This window comes from Muntiacus reevesi, chromosome 3 (genome assembly GCF_963930625.1).
Source record: "Muntiacus reevesi chromosome 3, mMunRee1.1, whole genome shotgun sequence".
Lineage (NCBI taxonomy): Eukaryota > Metazoa > Chordata > Mammalia > Artiodactyla > Cervidae > Muntiacus > Muntiacus reevesi.
The window spans coordinates 96906621-96926735 of NC_089251.1; the positions used below are offsets into that span (position 1 = coordinate 96906621).

The window sequence follows — 20115 nt, forward strand, 5'->3', positions numbered from 1 at the left end:
TGAAGGAAGTCCAGTGTTTAAAGAAATCATGTAGTAATATCTTTTGGTAAAGTGAAACTTCTTTTGATCTTGAAATTTGGATTTTGATATTTGGTATTCAGCTTTTTTTTTCTTCTTAAAAATAGTAGAAAATATACAGCTCCTTTGTGCTTAGGATAAGCAGTGAAATTAGAAAATGTTACGTTAATCCCTGAGAGATTTCTTAAAAGAAGATCTTTTAAAAACATTCCTTCAGATAATGCTTCTGCCATGTCTGTAGTTGGACAGATGGATAAGTCTTGACACTTAGGAGTGTACAGTGGATGTGTAGTGGTTTGGGTTTGAAATTTTAAAAATTCCTTGTCTAACATTATTATAGTGTGCTGGGCGTCAGTTGCTTTTACTGGGCATCTCTGAGGATGTCTGGTTAGAAACCTGCAGTATTAAAATTGGCTCTCTCTCATCAGCCTCCATGGGCTGAGTTATATAGGCCTTAGGCTCTGCCAGGTGACCGCAGTCTTCACAGGGGTCGTGTGATCAGGGTCGACCACAGAGAGCACCTCCAGGGCCTGGTCAGCCAGTGCACTGTCAGGAGGCTGGGAGAAGCCAGCATGACAGCGGGGCATGTCCTGGCTTTGCTGCACCTGGGTCTTCCTCCTGACGTGCCCCTGGCACATCGGGCACCGTTTCAATCTCCACTCAGCCCTTAGCCGCAGCTGTGCTGTGTATGATGGAGCCGGCAGATGCTCAGGGTAGGGCCAAGTCCCTCTGCTGCTGGGCTGGGGGAGCAGGTAGGACAGGAGAGGCTAAGAAGACAAAGATCTGTGGCCAGGCATCGGGGACCGGTTGTTAAAGGAAGCAAAATTAGTTTGATGAAGAATAAAGGAGATTAATAGTCCAGTTTTGGGATTTTCATTCTCTTATTTGCATGTAATCTGTCGTCTTGATAAAAACTAACTTTAGCCTAATGGTAAATTTATTTAGGTAAATGAGAATTGAAGTGTGTTGTCAGCAGTAATGTTCTCCACTGTCTTAGTTTAGTACTTCAGCATATTTAGTAATGCTACCTAAAGCTGAAGGTGTTATGGGGGCATTATATACTGATATAATTACATAAAGGACTTAGTTTGTAACATGGCATACTTCCATTTTTAGGATATCATCATATGTTTTTCAGTATTCACAATTGTTGACTCAATGTTTTGAATTGGTTTGTTTGTTTAAGCCAGTTCAGTAATTTCTTACTTTTTTTTTAAAGTTTTGTGGAGTGCCCTTTGAGGAAAATGTCAAAACTTTTGAATTTGTCAGATACTAAGAAAAATATTTTACTCTTTATTCATTTTTTCCTAAATAATTGAAGAGTGGCTTTCTTAATACGTAGTTTAGGTTTAAAGCCACACATGCTTTGAAATGTTTCAATTTTGAATTGAAAATGATGTATTTAAAGACACAGTAACCATATGTAACTCAGTTTATTAGAAAGCAAATACTAGTTTAATGACCTTGGTTTGAGTTCTTAGTTATAACATTATAACAGGTGTTTGGGAATATCTGTTAATGGGCCTGGCTGTCTAGCATCATACTACTCATGCCCCCTGATTTACCGCGGTGGTGGTTGATGTGTAGATAGTGAACGTTTGGAAGAGGATACCTAGATGTATATGGTAGCTTCTCTTAGTTCCTGTCTTCTAGTGGCCTTGTCTCTATCACACTTATACATATAAAATAGTATAAGTTACTTCTCTTAAAGTTGAGGTTCTTTACTTTGGCCTTCACATTACAGGCTTTCACATGTAATAGACCTGACATGAATCTTAGGAATTGGGGATCACTGGGGAAACCCATGTGAGATGGGTTGAGAAAACCTCGATGATTGTATGGGAACTGGAGAAAGATTGTTGTTGTAGTTGTTGTTGTTCAGTGGCTCAGTCGTGTCCGACTCCTTGCGACCCCACGGACTGCATCATGTCAGGCTTCCTGCCCTTCACCATCTCCTGGAGTTTGCTCAAACCCATGTCCATTGAGTCGGTGATGCCATCCAGCCATCTCATCCTCTGCGTCCCTTTCTCCTGCCTTCACTCTTTCCCACCTGATATCAGGGTCTTTTCTAATGAGTCGGCTCTTCCCATCAGGTGGCCATAGTATTGGAGCTTCAGCATCAAGTCCTTGTAATGAATATTCACGATTGATTTCCTTTAGGTTTGACTGGTTTGATCTTGCAGTCCAAGGGACTCTCAAGAGTCTTCTGCAACACCACAGCTCAAAAGCATCAGTTCATCAGCATTCAGCTTTCTTTATGGTTCATCTTTCACATCCATACTTGACTACTGGAAAAATCATAGCTTTTACTATATGAACCTTTGTTGGCAAACTAATGTCTCTGCTTTTTAATATGCAGTCTAGGTTTGTCAAAACTTTTCTTGCAAGGAGAAGGCTTTTAATTTCATGGCTGCAGTCACCATTTGTAGCAATTTTGGGGAAAGATTGTGATTAATATTAAAGTCATGATGATTAAAATATTGACTAGTCCAGCTCTGTATTTAAACTTTTCTCATCCTATTCTCTAGTTTTCCCCTCCTCAATGTGAGATTGTTGGCCACTGGTTTTTAAAGTTTCAGACACATCTCTTCATGTTTAACTAAAATTATGTTGTGTTAGGACCACTAAAACGAAGGAGGAAGGAATAAACTAGAAAGAGCAGTGGCATGCTGTTGGTGGAATACTCCTGTTCTTGAGAACGTTCATTTTCTGTGAAGCTCGTGTACCCCAGTATTAAACCCTTAAACTGGTCTGACTTTTTCGTTTCAGCATCAAAGCTGGACGCCTGCTGTCCTGCATTCCGTATCAGCTGTACACCAAGCAGTCCTCCGTGCAGAAAAGCCTCAACTTTAATCCTGTGTGCAAGCCTGAGGACCCCCTCCCGGGTCCCAGCAGCATCACCAAGCAGCTCAACGACAGGGTGTAAGTGCGTCCGGGCTGGGGAGACTGCAGAGTGGGAGTTTAGCAGTGTGCATGGGCCCTGCTCTACGCAAGATAGAAGCACACATGAAACCTTGTTATTCGTCTGTATTAATCCTGTGGAAGTATAGGGGTGGGTGTCTTAGCTAAAAATTATTTTTATCACGACAGTTTCATAAATAAAATGTAAACAAGAAAACTTTTCCACTCACATTAGATTTCCATGTTAAACCAATGGCTGCTAAGTTACTAGAAGTAAAATTTTTCATGGATTTTCCATGGCAGTAATAATTTTTGACACAAGTAATTTGCTGTAGAATATTACCTTCTCAAAGACTGAACTACGCCACCTGTACATTTGTTGTGCACTGTTGCACAGAAAGATAGATAATGAAAATGTTAACATTTCTAGGTTATTTTTGGAAAATTCTAAGTCAGTAACAATATAAAAACATAAATATTTTATGTTGGTGAAAATTAGGTGATGACCCTCAAGGTTATAGAATTAAAGATGAATCTAGGCCTTATTCCATGTGTTTTTAAAATATTTTGATTTAAGTTTTAATTGCAGTAACCCTAGGTAAATTGGCTCTATAGTTAATTGGTATGTTGCCTTAACTTGTATATCAGGTGGTTTATCATCATGATTCATTATCATGAGCCTTCTCCTTATTTATTTAAATTGCTTGCTTTGGGAGTTGGATATATTTTTTCCCAAAACACCAGGAGTTTTAATTGCACTGGGGGGATCCGATGTCACTACCTTCTGTAGTTTTGTTGGCGTTTGTTCTTTAACTTGTATTCACTTACATAAGTTGTTTTTCATGTTACCTAAAACTTCTAATTTTGTTTTTTTAGTACCATCAATGTGTATAGGCAGTATCAGAAAACTTTCTGAATGCACAACTTCATCTTTTTTTTTCTTACTCCACTAATAAAATATCTATGTGTGTGTGTGTTGAAATTCTTCTCTGTGTCGATTTTAGGAAGAATTTGCCTATTAGATTTTAATTATTGATCCATTTATGTTGTTGCCTAGTGAATGTATTATCCACTCATGGTGTATTTCCAGTCCAGCCACTTTAGATGTCCGATTGCCTAGGCTGGAACACCGCAGTGCAGAAAGAGGGCCGTGAGCAGTGTTTTATTGCCAGTGTGTGCATTTCTATTGCATGTGTTGCTAGTATTAAAGTCTTAGTACTTATAACACAGAAAACGAGATCTAAGGCTTCTCTGATTGCACTTTTGTTTCTTTCTTGATCTTTATTTTCTGGCATGTTCAGTGCATTTTATAAATTTTTTTGAAGCTCCTTCATGTCGCCTTTTGCTCCCTGGTTCTTTGTCTCAGGGGCCAGACTTTCTCTGTCTTGCCTCGCTTTAGGTTTTCTTCCCTTCCTCTCTCAATCGTTTCTGGCTGGTTTTCTGTTTCTCTCTTTGGTGTGCTCACTTGTGAGGCTTGGACCTGCTCAGAGTTGGCGGTCAGGTTCCACAAGCTGATCAGCCAGAGCCAACCCAGAAATGGGAGATGATGTTTGGATCCAGCTCATGTGTGGTTTTCCTGTGTAGTCAGACTGTCATTACTAATAGACCCAGTTGGTATTAGGAGGAGAAACTTGAATTAAACCTGTTGACGGGGTGGTAGTCTAACATGTGCCTTGGTGCTGTGCATGCCCTCGTCTGGAGCCTGAACTGTAACTGGGCTAACGCTGTGGGCTTTCCTAAGTAGAGTGAATTACGGCTTTGTGGTTCAGACTCTTGTTTTTGTTACTTAGATGATTCTTTTGAATACAAATGATTTTTTTCTTTATTACAGAACATTACCGGGAATCATTAGAGGAACGATGTAATTTAGTGTAACGTTTGTCATAGTTCCTGCATTTATAAATCTGTTATCAGGACACTGGGTCCAGACTGCCTTGGACCTACCACCCTGGCATCTAAATAATGCATTTCTTAGAATGGAAACACTAATTCCCTGTCAATAGGGCAAACATCCTCATTTTTCTAGATATAAATTTAATTGAATTAACCTTACACATTGACTTTTTCTTTTTTTACTTTTTATCTACACCAGTTGACCCTATTAATGGATTAATGAATATAGTATGTTGGTTGTTTCCTGAGGGAAAGTAACCAGCCTCAGGAGGGCAGCAGTATTAGATTTAATGTGTTGAACAGTACCTTACATAAAAAACTGAAAATAAACATAGCAGTAAGAATTCACATGAGGTTTCTTACCCATTTTTACAGGAATTATTCATATTGTATTAACTGAACAAATGCTTGAGTGTATGCCAGGCACTGTGACTCAGACTTATATCAATGGATGACAATTAATTTTTAATGGGAAAATAATTGAAAATTGTTTCTTGGATTTTTCTTCAATCTGAAGAAGATTCCATTCTATTTCTTCTTTGGGAGTATCTGAAATTTTTAAAAAGGAAACAAAACCTAGAAGACTGTTAGTTAATATGCTAGAATTTTCCTAGTACCTTACTCCTTCAGTTTAGCAAAGAATTATCTTCTGTTGGAAGAGCAGTAATTCAAGTCATGTTTTAATCTTTCAGATTTGGGTGGGGGGATATTAAAGTGTGTATCAGTAAGAAAGTTTACATGAAAAATTGTTTCAGCTTGAAAGTCAGACACTATTCATTTAAACAAAATTTTTTTTCTTTTCCTGCTTTAGAAATCACATAATTAAGAAAATCGAGACGGAAAGTGAAGTTCGAGTCAATGGAGTGAACAGCTGGAATGAGGAAGCTGCAGATAATGACTTTGATTTTGTGGGGCTGCAGCCTGTGTTCCCAGGAAGGAAACAGAATGGCATTCCGCATCCCAGAGATGGCCGTGCCCTTTGTAATGGGCACTCCCACAGCTCTCACGGTGCCTTAAAGAGCCTGGATTGCTTGGCGCCCCCGGGCAGCGGTGTCGCCAGCAGGCTGTCCGCAGAGCCCGCCCAGGAGGAGGCCGCGGGGGCCGAGAGGAGCCGCGGCGCCTTCAGAGACTGCGCCGTGCAGCCGGCCCAGCAGAGCACCTGCAGCGCGGACGCTCTGCGGGACCCACACAGAACTAAGCCCTTCTCCTCGCCGTCTTTGCACAGCAACCCTCGAGTCAACGGTGCTCACCACTCCACCGTTCAGGGGCCTTCAAGCACAAAGAGCACTTCGTCAGTACCTGCCCCGGGCAGGGGGGCGCCCTCGGGGCCGCCCCGACCCTCGGACTGCAACTTCATCTCGGACTTCTACTCCCGGTCCAGACTGCACCACATATCCACGTGGAAGTGTGAACTGACTGAGTTTGTCAATATGCTGCAGAGGCAGAATAGTGGTATCTTTCCAGGAAGGGAAAAGTTAAAAAAAATGAAAGCAGGCAGGTCTGCACTTGTTGTAACTGACACAGGTAGATACTCAACTACAATCGTTTTCTAAGAAACAGTCATGCTTACCGTTTTGCTCTTAATCTGTCACTGGTGTTCTGGTCAGTACTAAGCTCTTGTAACATGGCAGCCTTGAGGAGTATCGGGTTATGTAAGTAACAGTAAGTATAACAGATGATGAAAAGCTTTCTTACTAAAGTATTTTTTACAAAATTAGTTTTGAGTGTGGCTAACTGAAAATCTTTAAGTAATTTGAATAGGTCCAAGGTTGGGGTTCTGAGCATTCATTCTTCCTGTAGACCTTATCAGTTGTTGAAGTTTTGAACTGTAAAATATAGCATAGTTTATATTCAGTGCTTAATCTCCTGTAAAAATGAATTGGTTTGATAAGAGTAACTGTTAATTTTTAAAAGCTTGCATCATAATGATTTTTAAGTCTTTCAGTAACTTTGACATAATAGTTATTGTAATTATAGTGGTACACTTTTAGTGAGGTTAAGTATTTTCACATAAGTAGATTGGCTAACTGTATTTTATATTTCAATATTTCTCTTGTCATCAAAAACAAAACCACAGTAACAGGCTGTATCTGTGCCTGTCAGTGTGTTTGGGATCTAGTGTGAGGCTTTCCTTGCTTTTTGTGGCTTACATGGTTCCTCCCTGAAGATGAGCTGATACTACCATTCGTTTATAGCTGTGGAAGGTGAGGTGCAGAGCGCAGCTCACATCTCCCAGACTGGTAGAACCGCTACATGTGGATTTTTTGTTATGTTTTGCTGTTTAATTATTCCAGATGCTTTTTATTATTTATAAAATAGTTCAAAATAATGGTTATAGGTATTAGATTTTCCTTATATCATGCCTTGGTCTTGTTACCTAAAGGTGATTTTATTTAGAAAGCTTCCAAGAGCAATTATGAATCATTTCTATGAGTGGGAATTTTCCAAGATGAGAGATTTTTATATTGTATGAAAGCATTCAGTGGGCATTTCGTACGTGCCTTCCATATGACTTGAATCTTTAAAACCATTATTTTGAGTTGTTTACGTTATGTTTATGTAATAGTTTCTTATTCAGCGGGATTATAATAAAGATTTATAAGTTATTTTTGAGGTAACAGGGAGAGCAGCAGGGAAGTCCAAGGCTTTGGAGTTAGGTAGTCGCGCGTGGCCGGGCTGCACCTTTCTCGGGAAGTAGCGTGTGAGTTCACTCTCTGAGCCTGTTTCCTGTTGGCTGACGAGTGCTGGTCCAGGAGGGTGGCTGGAGCGAGGCCCCATGCTGTGCCCTAGTGGGAACAAGGGAAACGTGCTCATAGTCACAGTCTGCTAAATAGAGCTGTCTCAACCTTTTGGGTACTAACTATAAGTTTTTAAGAGCCTGTCATGAAGACTAACCTCAGTACAGTTGTTCTTAAATCTATCAGAGGAAAATTCCTTTATGAGAGCTTGCTTTTTACAAGGGTGGTGGCCTGTGGGCTCTGAAATCAGATGCCCTGGGATTAAATACCAGCTCAGCCTGCTACTGGCTGTGTGACTGAAGTTATTACTCTGAAAAATGGGGATAATCTTACTACCTCTTTCAAAATGTTGTTGTGAGGGTTTAAATTAATACATGTAAACCTCTTAAAACAGTGCCTAACACCTACTGCTAAGCATTGGATAACAGTAGCAGTGTTTATGGCTATCCTATCAAGGAGTGTTGTCACCACATGGAGTAGTGCTGCTAAAGTTACTTAGCTCCCTGGGACTAAATATATGAACACACCTTTGTACATTTTTATGTACCATTCAGCACATAGAAATAACTTTGAGATAGGTATTTAGACAGATTGAGAGATTTGTTAGAATATAGACTAGGAAACATGATGTCTTCACGATTGATTTTAAATTATGTTTGGAAAGTAAATTTGTATCTCTGAATTATTTTTAGAGACAAAGAAACTGAACGTTGATTTCTCTTGAGGTGATATAAATAATCAATTATAGAATCTGTATTGTTTTAAAAACTTTATTCTGCTTACAAGCATTTAAGAATATAATTTCTAAAGTTAACTAGACCTGATATTTTTAAAAGTATTGATGAGTTTGGGGTTTGAACGTTCTTTTTTTCCTTCTAGGAAATATGTCAGTATTGAGTTCACCCCGACATCAGAGCTGTATAATGCATGTTGATATGGATTGCTTCTTTGTATCAGTGGGTATACGAAATAGACCAGATCTCAAAGGTCTGTATTCTTGTTTATGTATTAAGAAAATTGATATATTGTTACAAATATATATTCTAAGGGATCACAACATACTCTCTAAGAAATATTCATTCTGATTTTTCTTGGCAAAATCAGTTACTGCTTCCAAATTTTCTGGCCTCCATAATAAAGAAAGATTGAGGGAAGTTAGAAAAAATTGTTTTCCTCCCTGTAGAGATGAAGCCTTTAGGGAAGAATACACCTCTTCAGTTGAAGGATCTATCATCTAAGATTAGGGCATTTTCTATGTTTTTAATCTATATTTATTATTTTTTGTCAATAAATGGAAATTTTATGGCAGCATATGTCTTTGCAACTTGGGTCACTATGCTTTCTCCTGAGTGAATCACTTAACTATCCTTCTGTTAGGGGACATTCTAAGTTTTTTGGTTGTAAAACAATTTTGTGTTATTGAACATTGTTAAAATTTGTTGTCTTCTGTGCAGTCTTTGTTTTAATGGAAATTTTAGGTATTTGTGACCTGTCAGTACTTTTGGAAATATTTGTTCTGGATTTTTCAGAAGTTTAGATCTGAAAGCGATAACTATTAGCCTTTTCTTCCAAGAGTATTTTTCGTGTGAGAGAAGCACAGAAGCTGCTGGGAATAATAATAGGGCTTTATTTTTATCACAAGTAGTTGCTGCTTGAGCTCCGATAGAGGTGTTTAGATTGTAAAGAGTTGATTTTAGCCCATGACTGGCTTCTTGATGCCTTTTTTTCTTTGTCCTCACTACAAATGCATTCAGTGAAATAAATTTTTATACACACACACAAACATGAATTATCCATGCTGTTGGTTTACAGAGATAGAGCTATCTTCTGACATATACGCATACAAGGAAATGGTGTGTGAAAGATTTTGTAACTAAACCAAAAATTTTGCGACCGTATACACTCACCTTTGTTCTGTAGTAGGTCAGGTTGTGATTCCTCTGCATATATATTTTGATTAGTTTTTTCTTGCTGTAAAAATAAAGATTAGTTTAGATATTACCTTACTTTTTTGATACCAGAATTATAAAAAACCTAGATACAGTTTTTCTTTCTCTCTTCACCCTGCCACTCTGAATTGAGGTTCTGTGTTGCCTATTTTCTACTTTAAGAAACCAGAGAGACAATGAGAAGCTATGATAGTGTTGCTTTTAAGTTGAATAAATGCATCAAAATTGTCATGAATAGTTTACTTTGGGGGTGCAGAGACACTTAGATGACTTTTGCATAGCAGTTGATAATCTTTAAAGCCCCTGTCTCCGTTAGGGACTAATGCCTGAATAAAGCTAAAGAAAAATGTCATATTTTTTTACGTCTTTTGAAAAATTTTCCATTACATGTTTTTTACTGTTGTTAACATTCCTGTACTTAGGTTGGAAACTCATCGTACTCTTCTTACAGGAAAACCAGTGGCTGTTACAAGTAACAGGGGCGCCGGCAGGGCCCCTCTGCGTCCCGGCGCCAACCCCCAGTTGGAGCGGCAGTATTACCAGAATAAGATCCTGAGAGGCAAAGCAGGTACAGATACAAGCTGCAGAGTCCCAGTGCACCTGTCGAAGACTTCTGCATTTTTCTTTGGTTCTGTTGTTACAGAAATAAAAGCAGAGTTCAAACAATTAGCTTTTTCTTTCAATGGTTTTAAGGGCGTCAGTCACATCTTAAAGCAAAATCTGAACATAATACAAATGAGTGGTTTATAGTTAGTCTTTGTTGAATTGGATAATGATACTTTCCTGGGAAAGAGAGTGAAGGATGTTTAAAAGGCATGATTAGCTTGCATTGTGTAGATTTAGTTTGGGGAGGAAAATCATGGACATCATTTTGCAGGAACTTCTAGACTTGAAAGTTAATTACCTGTTGTTTTGGGCTCTGATCCAAGTAAGGACACTGAAGTGTGTTTTCTGAAGATGTGTATGCATCAGCGGACTGAAGAACAGTTAAGGTTTTAGTTACTGGAGTGAGAAGATAAAGCCAGCAAACATCCCCCACATCTTTGTTGCACCTGTTTCATATGGGAAATTTTTTCTTGCCTCTTTGGCTTTTAAATTTTGACTGTTAATAAACAAAATTATATAAATTACACTAATCACATTACTGTTTGATTTTCATGTCTCTCCCCTTCTCCTCCCACCCCCACCCCACAGTTTTCCCTGAGAAATATTTGCTTAGTAATTACTAAGTAATTATTTGACATTGGTCAGTTTTCTCATGGATGTCTGCAAATTTTTTAAAATTAATTTTTCAGAAAATAAGAGATTAGATATGTAGTAGTCTGGAAGGCTTGCAGTTAAATTTTGTCCCAGTTACTTCAGGTTCTTAGTTTTCAGTTACAAAAATTGGGGGTTATTTTAGAAATGACCTCGATGAAATTAAGATGAAAGGAACGCCAGTAGATGTCTCGGAGGACCTTTTTGGGATTACATTTTTCTTGCTGGTTGTGATCATCTGTTTACATGCCATGGATACAAAGGAGAATATTTATAGCTACATTTTGATGCTTCATGTGTACTTGTATTCTCCAGATTTCCTGAACCTTTTCCTGGTCATTTAATAAGAGAGTTTTTGAGATTCTAGTGTTTTGTGTGAAGTGAGTAGATCTTGAGGTTGGTTTTCTGAACTTGTTGAGTGTTGTATTGTCGTATTTGACAAGGTGGGTAGTTGAAGTATTAGTAGCTTGGTTTTGTGGTAGGTTGTTTTCTTATCTGTCTTTTCTGTGTGCTATTAAAGATGAAATCTAAGATTCTGGTAAACAAGTAGCTTAAGAGAATGCACGGCACTTGTCACACTGGGCGCTCAGTAAATACTGAATGAGCTTTAAAGAGGGAAGACGCCCTGTGCACGCTGCTCGTAGCATCCCTTGGTTCCCCGGTGCTCAGAGCTGCTCCTGTGGGTAGACTTGTGTCTGCCCCTGTTAGGCAGTGTACGTCCAGAGGTTTGGTTTTGGCAAGCATGCCTTCCTCAGAGTGAGTGGAGAGCTGTTCTCTCACGTCTTTCCTCCTGTCACCAATGATCTGACCATAAGCAGTTTGTAAGCAGAATTCTGACCTTTGTAATAACTTAATTGTCTTCCTCTGTGTAGCCGCTGGATTTTCATAAGCTTGTATAGCTCACATTCTCTCTGCCTCTTTAAGTATGAGTGGTAAACCAGAGGTAAATATTAGAAGTATTGATGTTGGACTTGCCATTGAAAACTGTCAAAACTAGATTTTCCTGTCACTAGAAAAAGAGAATACGATACTTTATATTTTACACTGTCTCTGACTTGACATCATTCACTTTTATGTGTGTCCTGAACCTTTTGACCTGTTAGGATCTTAACAATATTTGCTGCATATAATGTGAATAGATGGCCTTTGTTAGTGCGGTTGCAGTTAAGCTCACACCTGGAACTTGTTTTTCCAGTGCTTTCGTTCCTCTTTTCTTTTTATTCTTTGATCTTTCTTTCCCTGGGTCCTGTTATTAGATACGACACCAAATTTTAAAACATTGAGGATCAATTTAGGGATTAGAATCTTTGCCTTCTGTACCATAGCTTAAAAAAAAAAAAACAACTCAGTTCTATTGTTTTGTCTTGTACATCTAGGCGAGGTATTAGAGCCAACACGTCATTAGCCTTTTATAGGACCTCAGTTTCTTTCTTGTCATACTCAGGGACTCTGTCTGATCAGACCAGCGTGACCAGGGTCTCCACCCCTGGCTTCTTTGCAGCTGCTCCTGAGCCATACTCAGCAGTGGGCCTTGTCTTGAATTTGGAATCTGTGTATACTATGATTTCCTGGCTGGGCCTTTTCTCCCTTCCCAGATTCCAGAATGCAAGTGTTCCTGTCCCATCATCAACTTCAGTGTTCGTTCTAAAGAGCGACCAAAGTTTTAAATTGTATTAGTCATAGACTCAAACTCTCAGCGATTTCTTTTTCACAGATGTGGGTCCTCTCCTGATTTCTCCAGCCATCCCTGCACATACTCCATGTGCCCATCTGGTTTGTCAGGGCTTGACGAGTCGCCTTCTCCTTTGCCCTCCAGGGAGGACAGTGTGTCCTTGCATTTCCCCGTGCCGCCCACGGAGCAGCTCGCTCCGCTCGTGGAGGCACTGCCCTGGCGCACTGTGGACTGAGTCAGTCCACCCAGCGGAGAGAACTTTGCAAGGTTCCCCCTGCAGGCCGCTGGGAGCAGGGGCCGCGGACAGTGCTCGCAGCGGCAGTGGGACTTTTCCCGTAGGTGGGTTAATTAGCCCTTGGAATAGAAGTCCCCTGACTCCTCAGCTCTTAAGGCATAGCTCATGGGTACTCCTTTGAAAGGCAGCTGGTTGTGGCTGTTCAGGCTTCAGCTCTTCTTTTTTGGGTTAGTAGCAGCCACCGTTGAACTGTCATACTAACAACCCTGAAATCCTTACAGATTTTCAGCCTGGAGTAATGATCTATTAAAGCTGATATTTAGCCTTCCAAACCCCTTCAGGACACTGGGTCGACTGCTCTGCATTCTGTCCTTAATTTGTCCTAGTATAGCATATGTTAGTCATGCTGTATCAGAAATCATGACTCAGATTGTATGCTCTGCTGTTTTTAATTTGGATGCAAGTGGAATTTGACCCCATGAATATGCCAGTCCTCAGACTTTGATTTGCATTTATGCTTCGTGTATGTGGGTGCTGGAACCCAGACTTGCTTGTATGTGTTGCATAGTTGGGTGAAATGTGTTGAGGATCACCGAAGTCAGATCAGGAGGAGTTGTTCGTAAATTTTTGTTTACCTGGCAGTGCTTTTCACTTGGCTGAGTTTTCATGGAATGTTATGTCTCTGAAATAAATAGGAAAGAGGTCCTCAGCTTGTTAGTGATGTTGTTAACGTCGTGCTCTTAATGTATTTGTCTAGAATTAGCCCAAGCACTCTCAGTCTTAGTTTACTGACTCATGGTATTTTTTGTTCAGAATAGTAGAACTATGAGAATAGATTTTTTTTAGAGCATATTCTTTTTGGGAATTCTGTGGTGTCCCAAGAGACGTAACTGAAGTTGTGTTTTAACCCATCTCACTTGCTGGTCACATCATAGGACGGGCAGTCAATAGGCTGTCTAGACTGTGTGCTTTGGTGTTCTTGTGTGAAGCTGGAAGTTGGGAGAGCTGTGTCATCCTTTTGCGGCTGTAGGAAGGGGTTCATTATTCTTGTGCGTCTCCAGAGACCTAAGGGATGGTTTATATTTATCCTTTGGTATATGTCTCTTCAGACTGTTATTAAGATAGAACTGTATGTATTGTGATAAGTTCTTGATTGCTGGTAAAGGATATACTGGAAGTAAGCTATTTTAGAGTTTTAGATTTTCTTTTGTTAAATGATTAGGGGGTAAATGTCAGTTTACTTGGAATTTATTGAACATTTGTATATGAAATGAATGGTAAACAAACTTCTTGAATGAAAGTTAAGGAAAATCAGTTTTTAACATAAAATCATTCAATTTTATTTTTGAAGCAGAAATACCAGATCCATCAACATGGGAGAGTCAAGATTCCGCACAGATAAATGGAATTGATTCTGTTTTGTCAAAGGCTGAAATCGCATCTTGCAGTTATGAAGCCAGGTATGTAGGCATTAAAGATGTTGTAATGCTTAATGAATAATTAATTTACTTCATTTCTTATATAATCTTTTGAAGTGGATTTAGGTGGGTTAGTCAAACCTGTGACTTGAATGTAACAAATACAGAAAGAAGTCTTTCTAACCTTAATCCCTTCCATTTCCTTTTTTTGCCTTCACAAATGCTCAGTAACTTTAAATAAATACCTTAGTGTCCTGCTGAAGCAGTAGGTTCTGTGATGAAAACCAAAAGAAGCTGGACCTTGTCATTTTTCAGTCGTTGTCTTTCAAAGCATAAGATTAAAGAATTAGGTATTTTTGGGTGGAAGAGGGCCTTAGGGTCATCTACTCTGATCGTTATTTCTTTCTGCCAGGAAACATCCCTTGTTATTTAAACCTGGTACTCAGTATTTTTTTAAGTTATGTTAAAACCTGATTGCCTGTTAGGTCACAACCCAGCCATCCCGCCCTGGCACGCCTGGTCATCTGCTCGCTTCACGTCGCAGTGCTCTGGCCTGCCAGCACGGAGCCTGCCTACTGCCGGCTGTGTCAGTTCTGGAGGAAACATACGTACCACACATTCCTCCTAGTTTAGAAAGATGTGTTTAGAAATCGGTTATTCGGGTTGTAAAAATGGAGTCATGATTAACGATTAAGTGATTAATTTAAAGAGCATTCATTATTTTTTTCTTCCTTGTTAACTGAACACAGACACTTTATAACACAGCAAGCATTTAGACTGTGTGTTATAAAGCAAAGACATCACTTTGCTGACAAAGGCTCACGTAGTTAAGGCTGTGGTCTTTCCACTAGACGTGTATGGATGTGAGAGCTAGACGATAAAGAAGGCAGAGCAACCAAAGAATTGATGCTTTTGAACTGTGGTGTTGGAGAAGACTCTTGAGAGTCCCTCGGACAGCACAGAGAGCCAACCAGTCAATCTTAAAGGAGATCAATCCGAAATACTCTTTGGAAGGACTGATGCTGAACCTGAAGCTCCAGTACTTTGGCCACCTGATGGGAACAGGTGAATCATTGGATAAGACCCTAAGGCTGGGAAAGATTGAAGACAGAAAAAGGGTGACAGAGGATGAGATGGTTGGATGGCATCATTGATTCAGTGGACATGAACTTGGGCAAACTCCAGGAGGTGCTGAGGGACAGGGAAGCCTGTGAGTCACAGTTCGTAGGGTCATGAGGAGTTGGATACGACTGAGCGACGGAGCAGCAACAGCAAAGCACTCATTTACACACCGCTGGCAAGTGTGGGAGTGTTTACTAACTACAGAAGCAGGCTGAGGTCACATCGGGCACACTTTTCAGTCCTGTTTTTGTTTGGTAGTGTCTTAATGGTTTTGTCATTCATGCTTTTTAAAAAATGAGATATAATTGACATGTAACATTAACAGTATACAACAATGACTTGATATATATATTACATTTTTCAGTCTTGATTTAAAGTTGGAGTTATTCAAGCAAGTCTAATCTGATCAAAAAAGTATCTTGACACATCATCATCTAACCAGAATAGTTTGCTTAAAATCTTGCCAATTGTTTTATTAAAAGGATATCTAAGAAAAAAGGATTATATTCAAATCCTTTATGACACGTCAGGCTTTACTCCCCAACTGACTTTGTTTTTTTCATTGACAGTTATGTTTTAATCTTTTTCATTGTTCGTTGATCATGTCGCCAAGGAATTGAAACTTTCTTTAATGAAAAGGATAATTAGATCTGAATGCATTGTGGATTCTATGTTTTCATTAGTGCAGGAAGCTTAGAGCTGATTCTGTGCAGTGGGCTAGTCTTCTCCCCCTGCTGAGGTACGGGTGGTGACAGACTGGCATGCTTCTGGTGACCGGGCGTCGTGTTCTGCATCTCGAAGCTGTGAGGGATGCTTGCCCAGTCTTTGGTCTTGGCTGTTGGTGACATGGGAGCTGCCTTCCTGTGCTGCCTCTGTCGGGTCTCCCCCCGTACCCGGCGCCCCCTGCTGGATGCTGGTTGGGGAGTGAGTGCCAAGGTCGCCTCAGAGTTAGGAGTGTTGCCAGCTCCTGGTGGTTTTGGACTCCAGGCCTCTGTTGGTGTTTGGATAGGGCATTTGTATTGTACCACAGATGGTGATTGTCAAGCTGAATATGTTACAGAATAATTGGAGTGATGATATATGAGGGCCAAATGCTGTGCAGCAAGCCATTTAAGGGTCACTTAGATGGCAGATGTTGAAGGAGATGTGAAAAGTGGTGAAAATGAATTTGAGTGTAAGTTGGGGGGAAAGAAAACATGAAACCCACAACAATGGGGTTTTTGTCCTTTAATTGTAATTTTTTCATTTTCTAGGGTACCCCTAATGAGAGTCTCTTGGATATCCTATTTTTTAAAGGCTATCTAACAGTTATATTTTCCTTCAGTGAGCTTTTTTTTTTAATGAATATATACAGAGTTGCATCAGAGAAATGTTTCTGGACTTGGACTGGAGATGAGGTTGTAGGGACAGCCATCCCAGTTTTAGGCACTGGGGAGTTTTCAGCAGACATGGTCCTTACAGTAGTGGGGTTAGCTAAGTATGGAGCATGGCCTTGGAAGCCATGGGAAGGTAGAGTCTGATTCCACAAGTCGAGATTTGCACGCCTGTTATCTTTCCTTGTATTTACCGTAGAGAACCTGGCAGGCTGCAGTCCACGGGGTCTCAGGAGTTGGACACAACTTAGTGACTAAACCACCATAAAGAACTAGTAATAGCTTTATCCATAACTAAGTTAGAAGGCAGATATGTGGATGGATAGGTAATGATATTATACATATATCCCACAGTTATCGATTTTAAGGAGCAAATAACTTCTAAACCTCCGTTTTCACCCTTTACAATCTCGAATTAGTGATGTGGATGTTCTTCAGAATATTGAATTGACCATGACAGCGATTTAATAGTTGGGTTTTTTTTAACATTATCTAATGCAGCCCACGTACCCTTGCCTGAGCGCACAGCACAGAGAAGACGGCGTGTGCTGCTTCCCCGCAAACCTGGCAGTGGGCGCCTGCGAAGTCCTGGCGTTGGTCCTGCTTGGGTTTGAGCTGGCGGGCAGAGATGTCAGTGTGGTGAAGTCACCTCAGACTGCTGTGTAATTGTCTTTACCTGTTTATTATTACTTTCTGACCATGCTGCATGGCTTGTGGGATCTTAGTTCCCTGACCAGGGATTGAACCCGGGCCCTTGGCAGTGAGCGTGCTGAATCCTATCCACTGGACCATCAGGGAAGTCCTGCGCATTTGTTTTATATGAAACAAGCCTCCTTTCCCAGCCACCGACTAGGAGCGTTTTACTTCCCTTAGTTGTGGGAGGCCTCTTAGGTTTTTCCTTTTTTGTTCATAACTTCCTTACAGTGTCTAGTGATCCCCAAGCATCTCTCTGTGGGACATAGGTACGCCTGAGTACGTAAGTTGATGTATTATATTTTTCTAAGTAATATGCCTGTGGAATTTTTTGTGTAGGTAAAAAATTTGAAAATGAAAGTGCTGTAAATATAAGAATATAGTACTTATAGGAATTATGTAACACATGCCTTTAATTTGTAAGTTTAGCTTTTACATGTTGAACCTACCTATCATGTTTTAAACTAGTTGTGTACTTCTACGTAGCCTTGTAAACTATTATGCATGCACTTCCCTGCCTCATAATACGGCCCGTGGGCTCGAGTCCGTCCTCTTGTGGGCCTCTGCGGGTCATCCTCATGGACATCATGGGGTCCATTTTGTTCACTGTCTTCTACCCACCACTTCACATGGCGCCTGAGACATAGATTTTTGTTAAATGAATGAGAGCTTTGTTTTCTTTACCATGATTTGTTAGTCATCTCTTCCTTTCCTGTCATTTTTCCCTCCTATTAGATGGTTCTCATCTACTCTGGGCTTTGCAGTCTGATCATCCATTACTGTTTTATATACATTTAAAAAGTATATCATTTCATGTCAGTAGCTTGGAGGATTCTTTTCCTCCTTGCTGCTCACTGCTGGTCTGGGATAGTCAGGGAGCTGCAGGCCTCTGCTTATTGAAGACTGTGTTTCTTAAAAACAGGGACACCTTTGTACTAAATACTGAGTACTGAGTGAGTACGTGTTCATTGAGTGGAAACATGAAGTAACCATGTGATGCATTTACCTACAAGTATGTAATTTCAGGAAACACTGCTTATGTTTTTACTGTAAGATTTTTTTTCTTGATCCATTGCAGAGTAGTAACATGGAATTTTACTCATTGTGCATAATCCCATAATTACAGTTTTGTGCTGAGTGCTCTAAATATCAAAGGTGATGTGGGGCACGGAGACATATAGGAGATTTGAGATGTACCATTTTCAACCAGGTCCCTCACAGTTGTGGACCCTGGCACCTACCAGAGTGATGTCCCGCCGTGGCCACCGCTGTCGGCATCTTGGCCACCGTGGAACCCACACAGGCGCTTGGAGTCGGTCGCGGGGGAGCTGGGTGGTGACGGGATGAGTGCCTCCTGCCTGTCTGTCGCTCAGCGCTCACTGTCCTGTGTGGTTCTCTGTCTTTGGGGGATGAACCGTGACTGAGCCAGGCCCTCTTTTGGGGCAGCAGACCTCCATAGCACGGTCCCGCTCTGTGGTGGTTGTGGCATGGCTGGGGACGCTCTGGCATCTGCAGGGGGGTCAGAGGTACGAGGCCCGGGAGGTGTCTTTGAATAACATATTTGGGCGTGTCTGCTGTGTCACTTACACTTATCTGACAACTATGGGATTCTCCTTTGTGGGGAAACAAACTTGTAAGCTTTCTCACTGCCTGTTTTTTACGTCTCCTGAGAGGGGAGTTAAATGAAAATTATATGTCAGTGGCTTGGGGAGATAACAATATTTGATACTTGATTTGGCTTTTAAAAATTCCAGGTCTAACCTCCCCTGTATTCTGTTCTTTCTCTAGACAAGTTGGCATTAGGAATGGAATGTTTTTCGGGCAAGCCAAGCAGCTTTGTCCCAGCCTCCAGGCAGTCCCTTACGATTTCCATGCGTATAAAGAGGTTGCACGAACGATGTACGAGACACTGGCCAGGTATGTGCGCCGTGCTCACTCCTCTGTCCCTTGGCTGCTCGTACCTAATCCTGAGGACAGACCCGCTGACTGAGGACTGGTGGAAACCCACTCCTCCCGTGCGCACCGCCAGGGCGCGGCTCGGGCCGCGGGACACTTCTGTGCGGCGGGGCCTGAGCCGCTCGCCGGTGCCGCTGCGGGTCTCACCTTCTGTCCACATGGCGTTTGCTCAGTGGCTCCAGTTCCCCTTCATGGGACCAGACGGATGAAAGATGGGCATTTTTAACCTGGTTATTCTCTTTTATTACATACGAGCTATAGTTTGGTTGAAAATTAGAACTGTAGGTTCACAAGTAGAGACTCTTTCGAATCCTTTGTCCTCTGAAATCATTAGGCGGGCCAGATGTTAGCTTTTATAAAAACGTTTAGTGATGCAGCTGGCCCTTGAACGACTTGGTGGCAGTGGGGAGCTGTGCTCACGAGGTGCAGAATCGTGTGTAGCCCACAGCCAGCTGTCTGTACCCTTGGCTTCTCCGTGGTCATGATCACGTAGCACTCTTCGTATTCACTACTGAAAAAACCCATGCATGAGCCATCCCTCAAGGTTCACACCTCTGTTGTTCAAGAGTCGCCCATAGTCTCAAGATAGGTGAATAGATGGCTTAAGAAAAGGAGATTTTGTTTTTTGAATATTTACAGTATACATATATTTAATGTTAATTCAAAACTTAAACTTTTAAATAAGTATGTTGGCCTGCCATATTCTCTCTATAAAAGGCCAAGTAAGGTCATCGTCCCAGCCTCTGAGCTCTGCTAAGGGCAGCGGGAGCCGCCGCGGGTGAGGTGTGAGTGAACGCCGGTCAGCCCTTAGGCTGTGCTGATGTTCTGAAGGAGTTCTGAGGGAGATGCTCACCTCTCTCGTCACTTCGTCCTCTCCTGCTTACAGGGCC

The 20115-nt window shown here is 41.0% G+C and overlaps 1 protein-coding gene across 5 annotated transcripts in view; it reads left to right on the forward strand.

The window, feature by feature from the left end:
* REV1 (REV1 DNA directed polymerase) overlaps window positions 1–20115 on the forward strand; it is an 88362-nt gene that overhangs the window by 46091 nt on the left and 22156 nt on the right. For 4 of the 5 annotated variants that reach the window (XR_010662380.1, XM_065929724.1, XM_065929727.1 and 1 more), the window contains exons 5-10: window positions 2788–2940; window positions 5624–6336; window positions 8430–8537; window positions 9951–10067; window positions 14015–14123; window positions 19058–19186. Coding sequence is in view for 4 of the 5 variants with exons in the window: in XM_065929724.1 (XP_065785796.1) it covers window positions 2788–2940; window positions 5624–6336; window positions 8430–8537; window positions 9951–10067; window positions 14015–14123; window positions 19058–19186 (1329 nt within the window). In the remaining variant the exon portion in view is untranslated. The remainder of the gene's footprint in view (window positions 1–2787; window positions 2941–5623; window positions 6337–8429; window positions 8538–9950; window positions 10068–14014; window positions 14124–19057; window positions 19187–20115) is intronic. The other variant, XM_065929726.1, reaches the window with a different exon arrangement.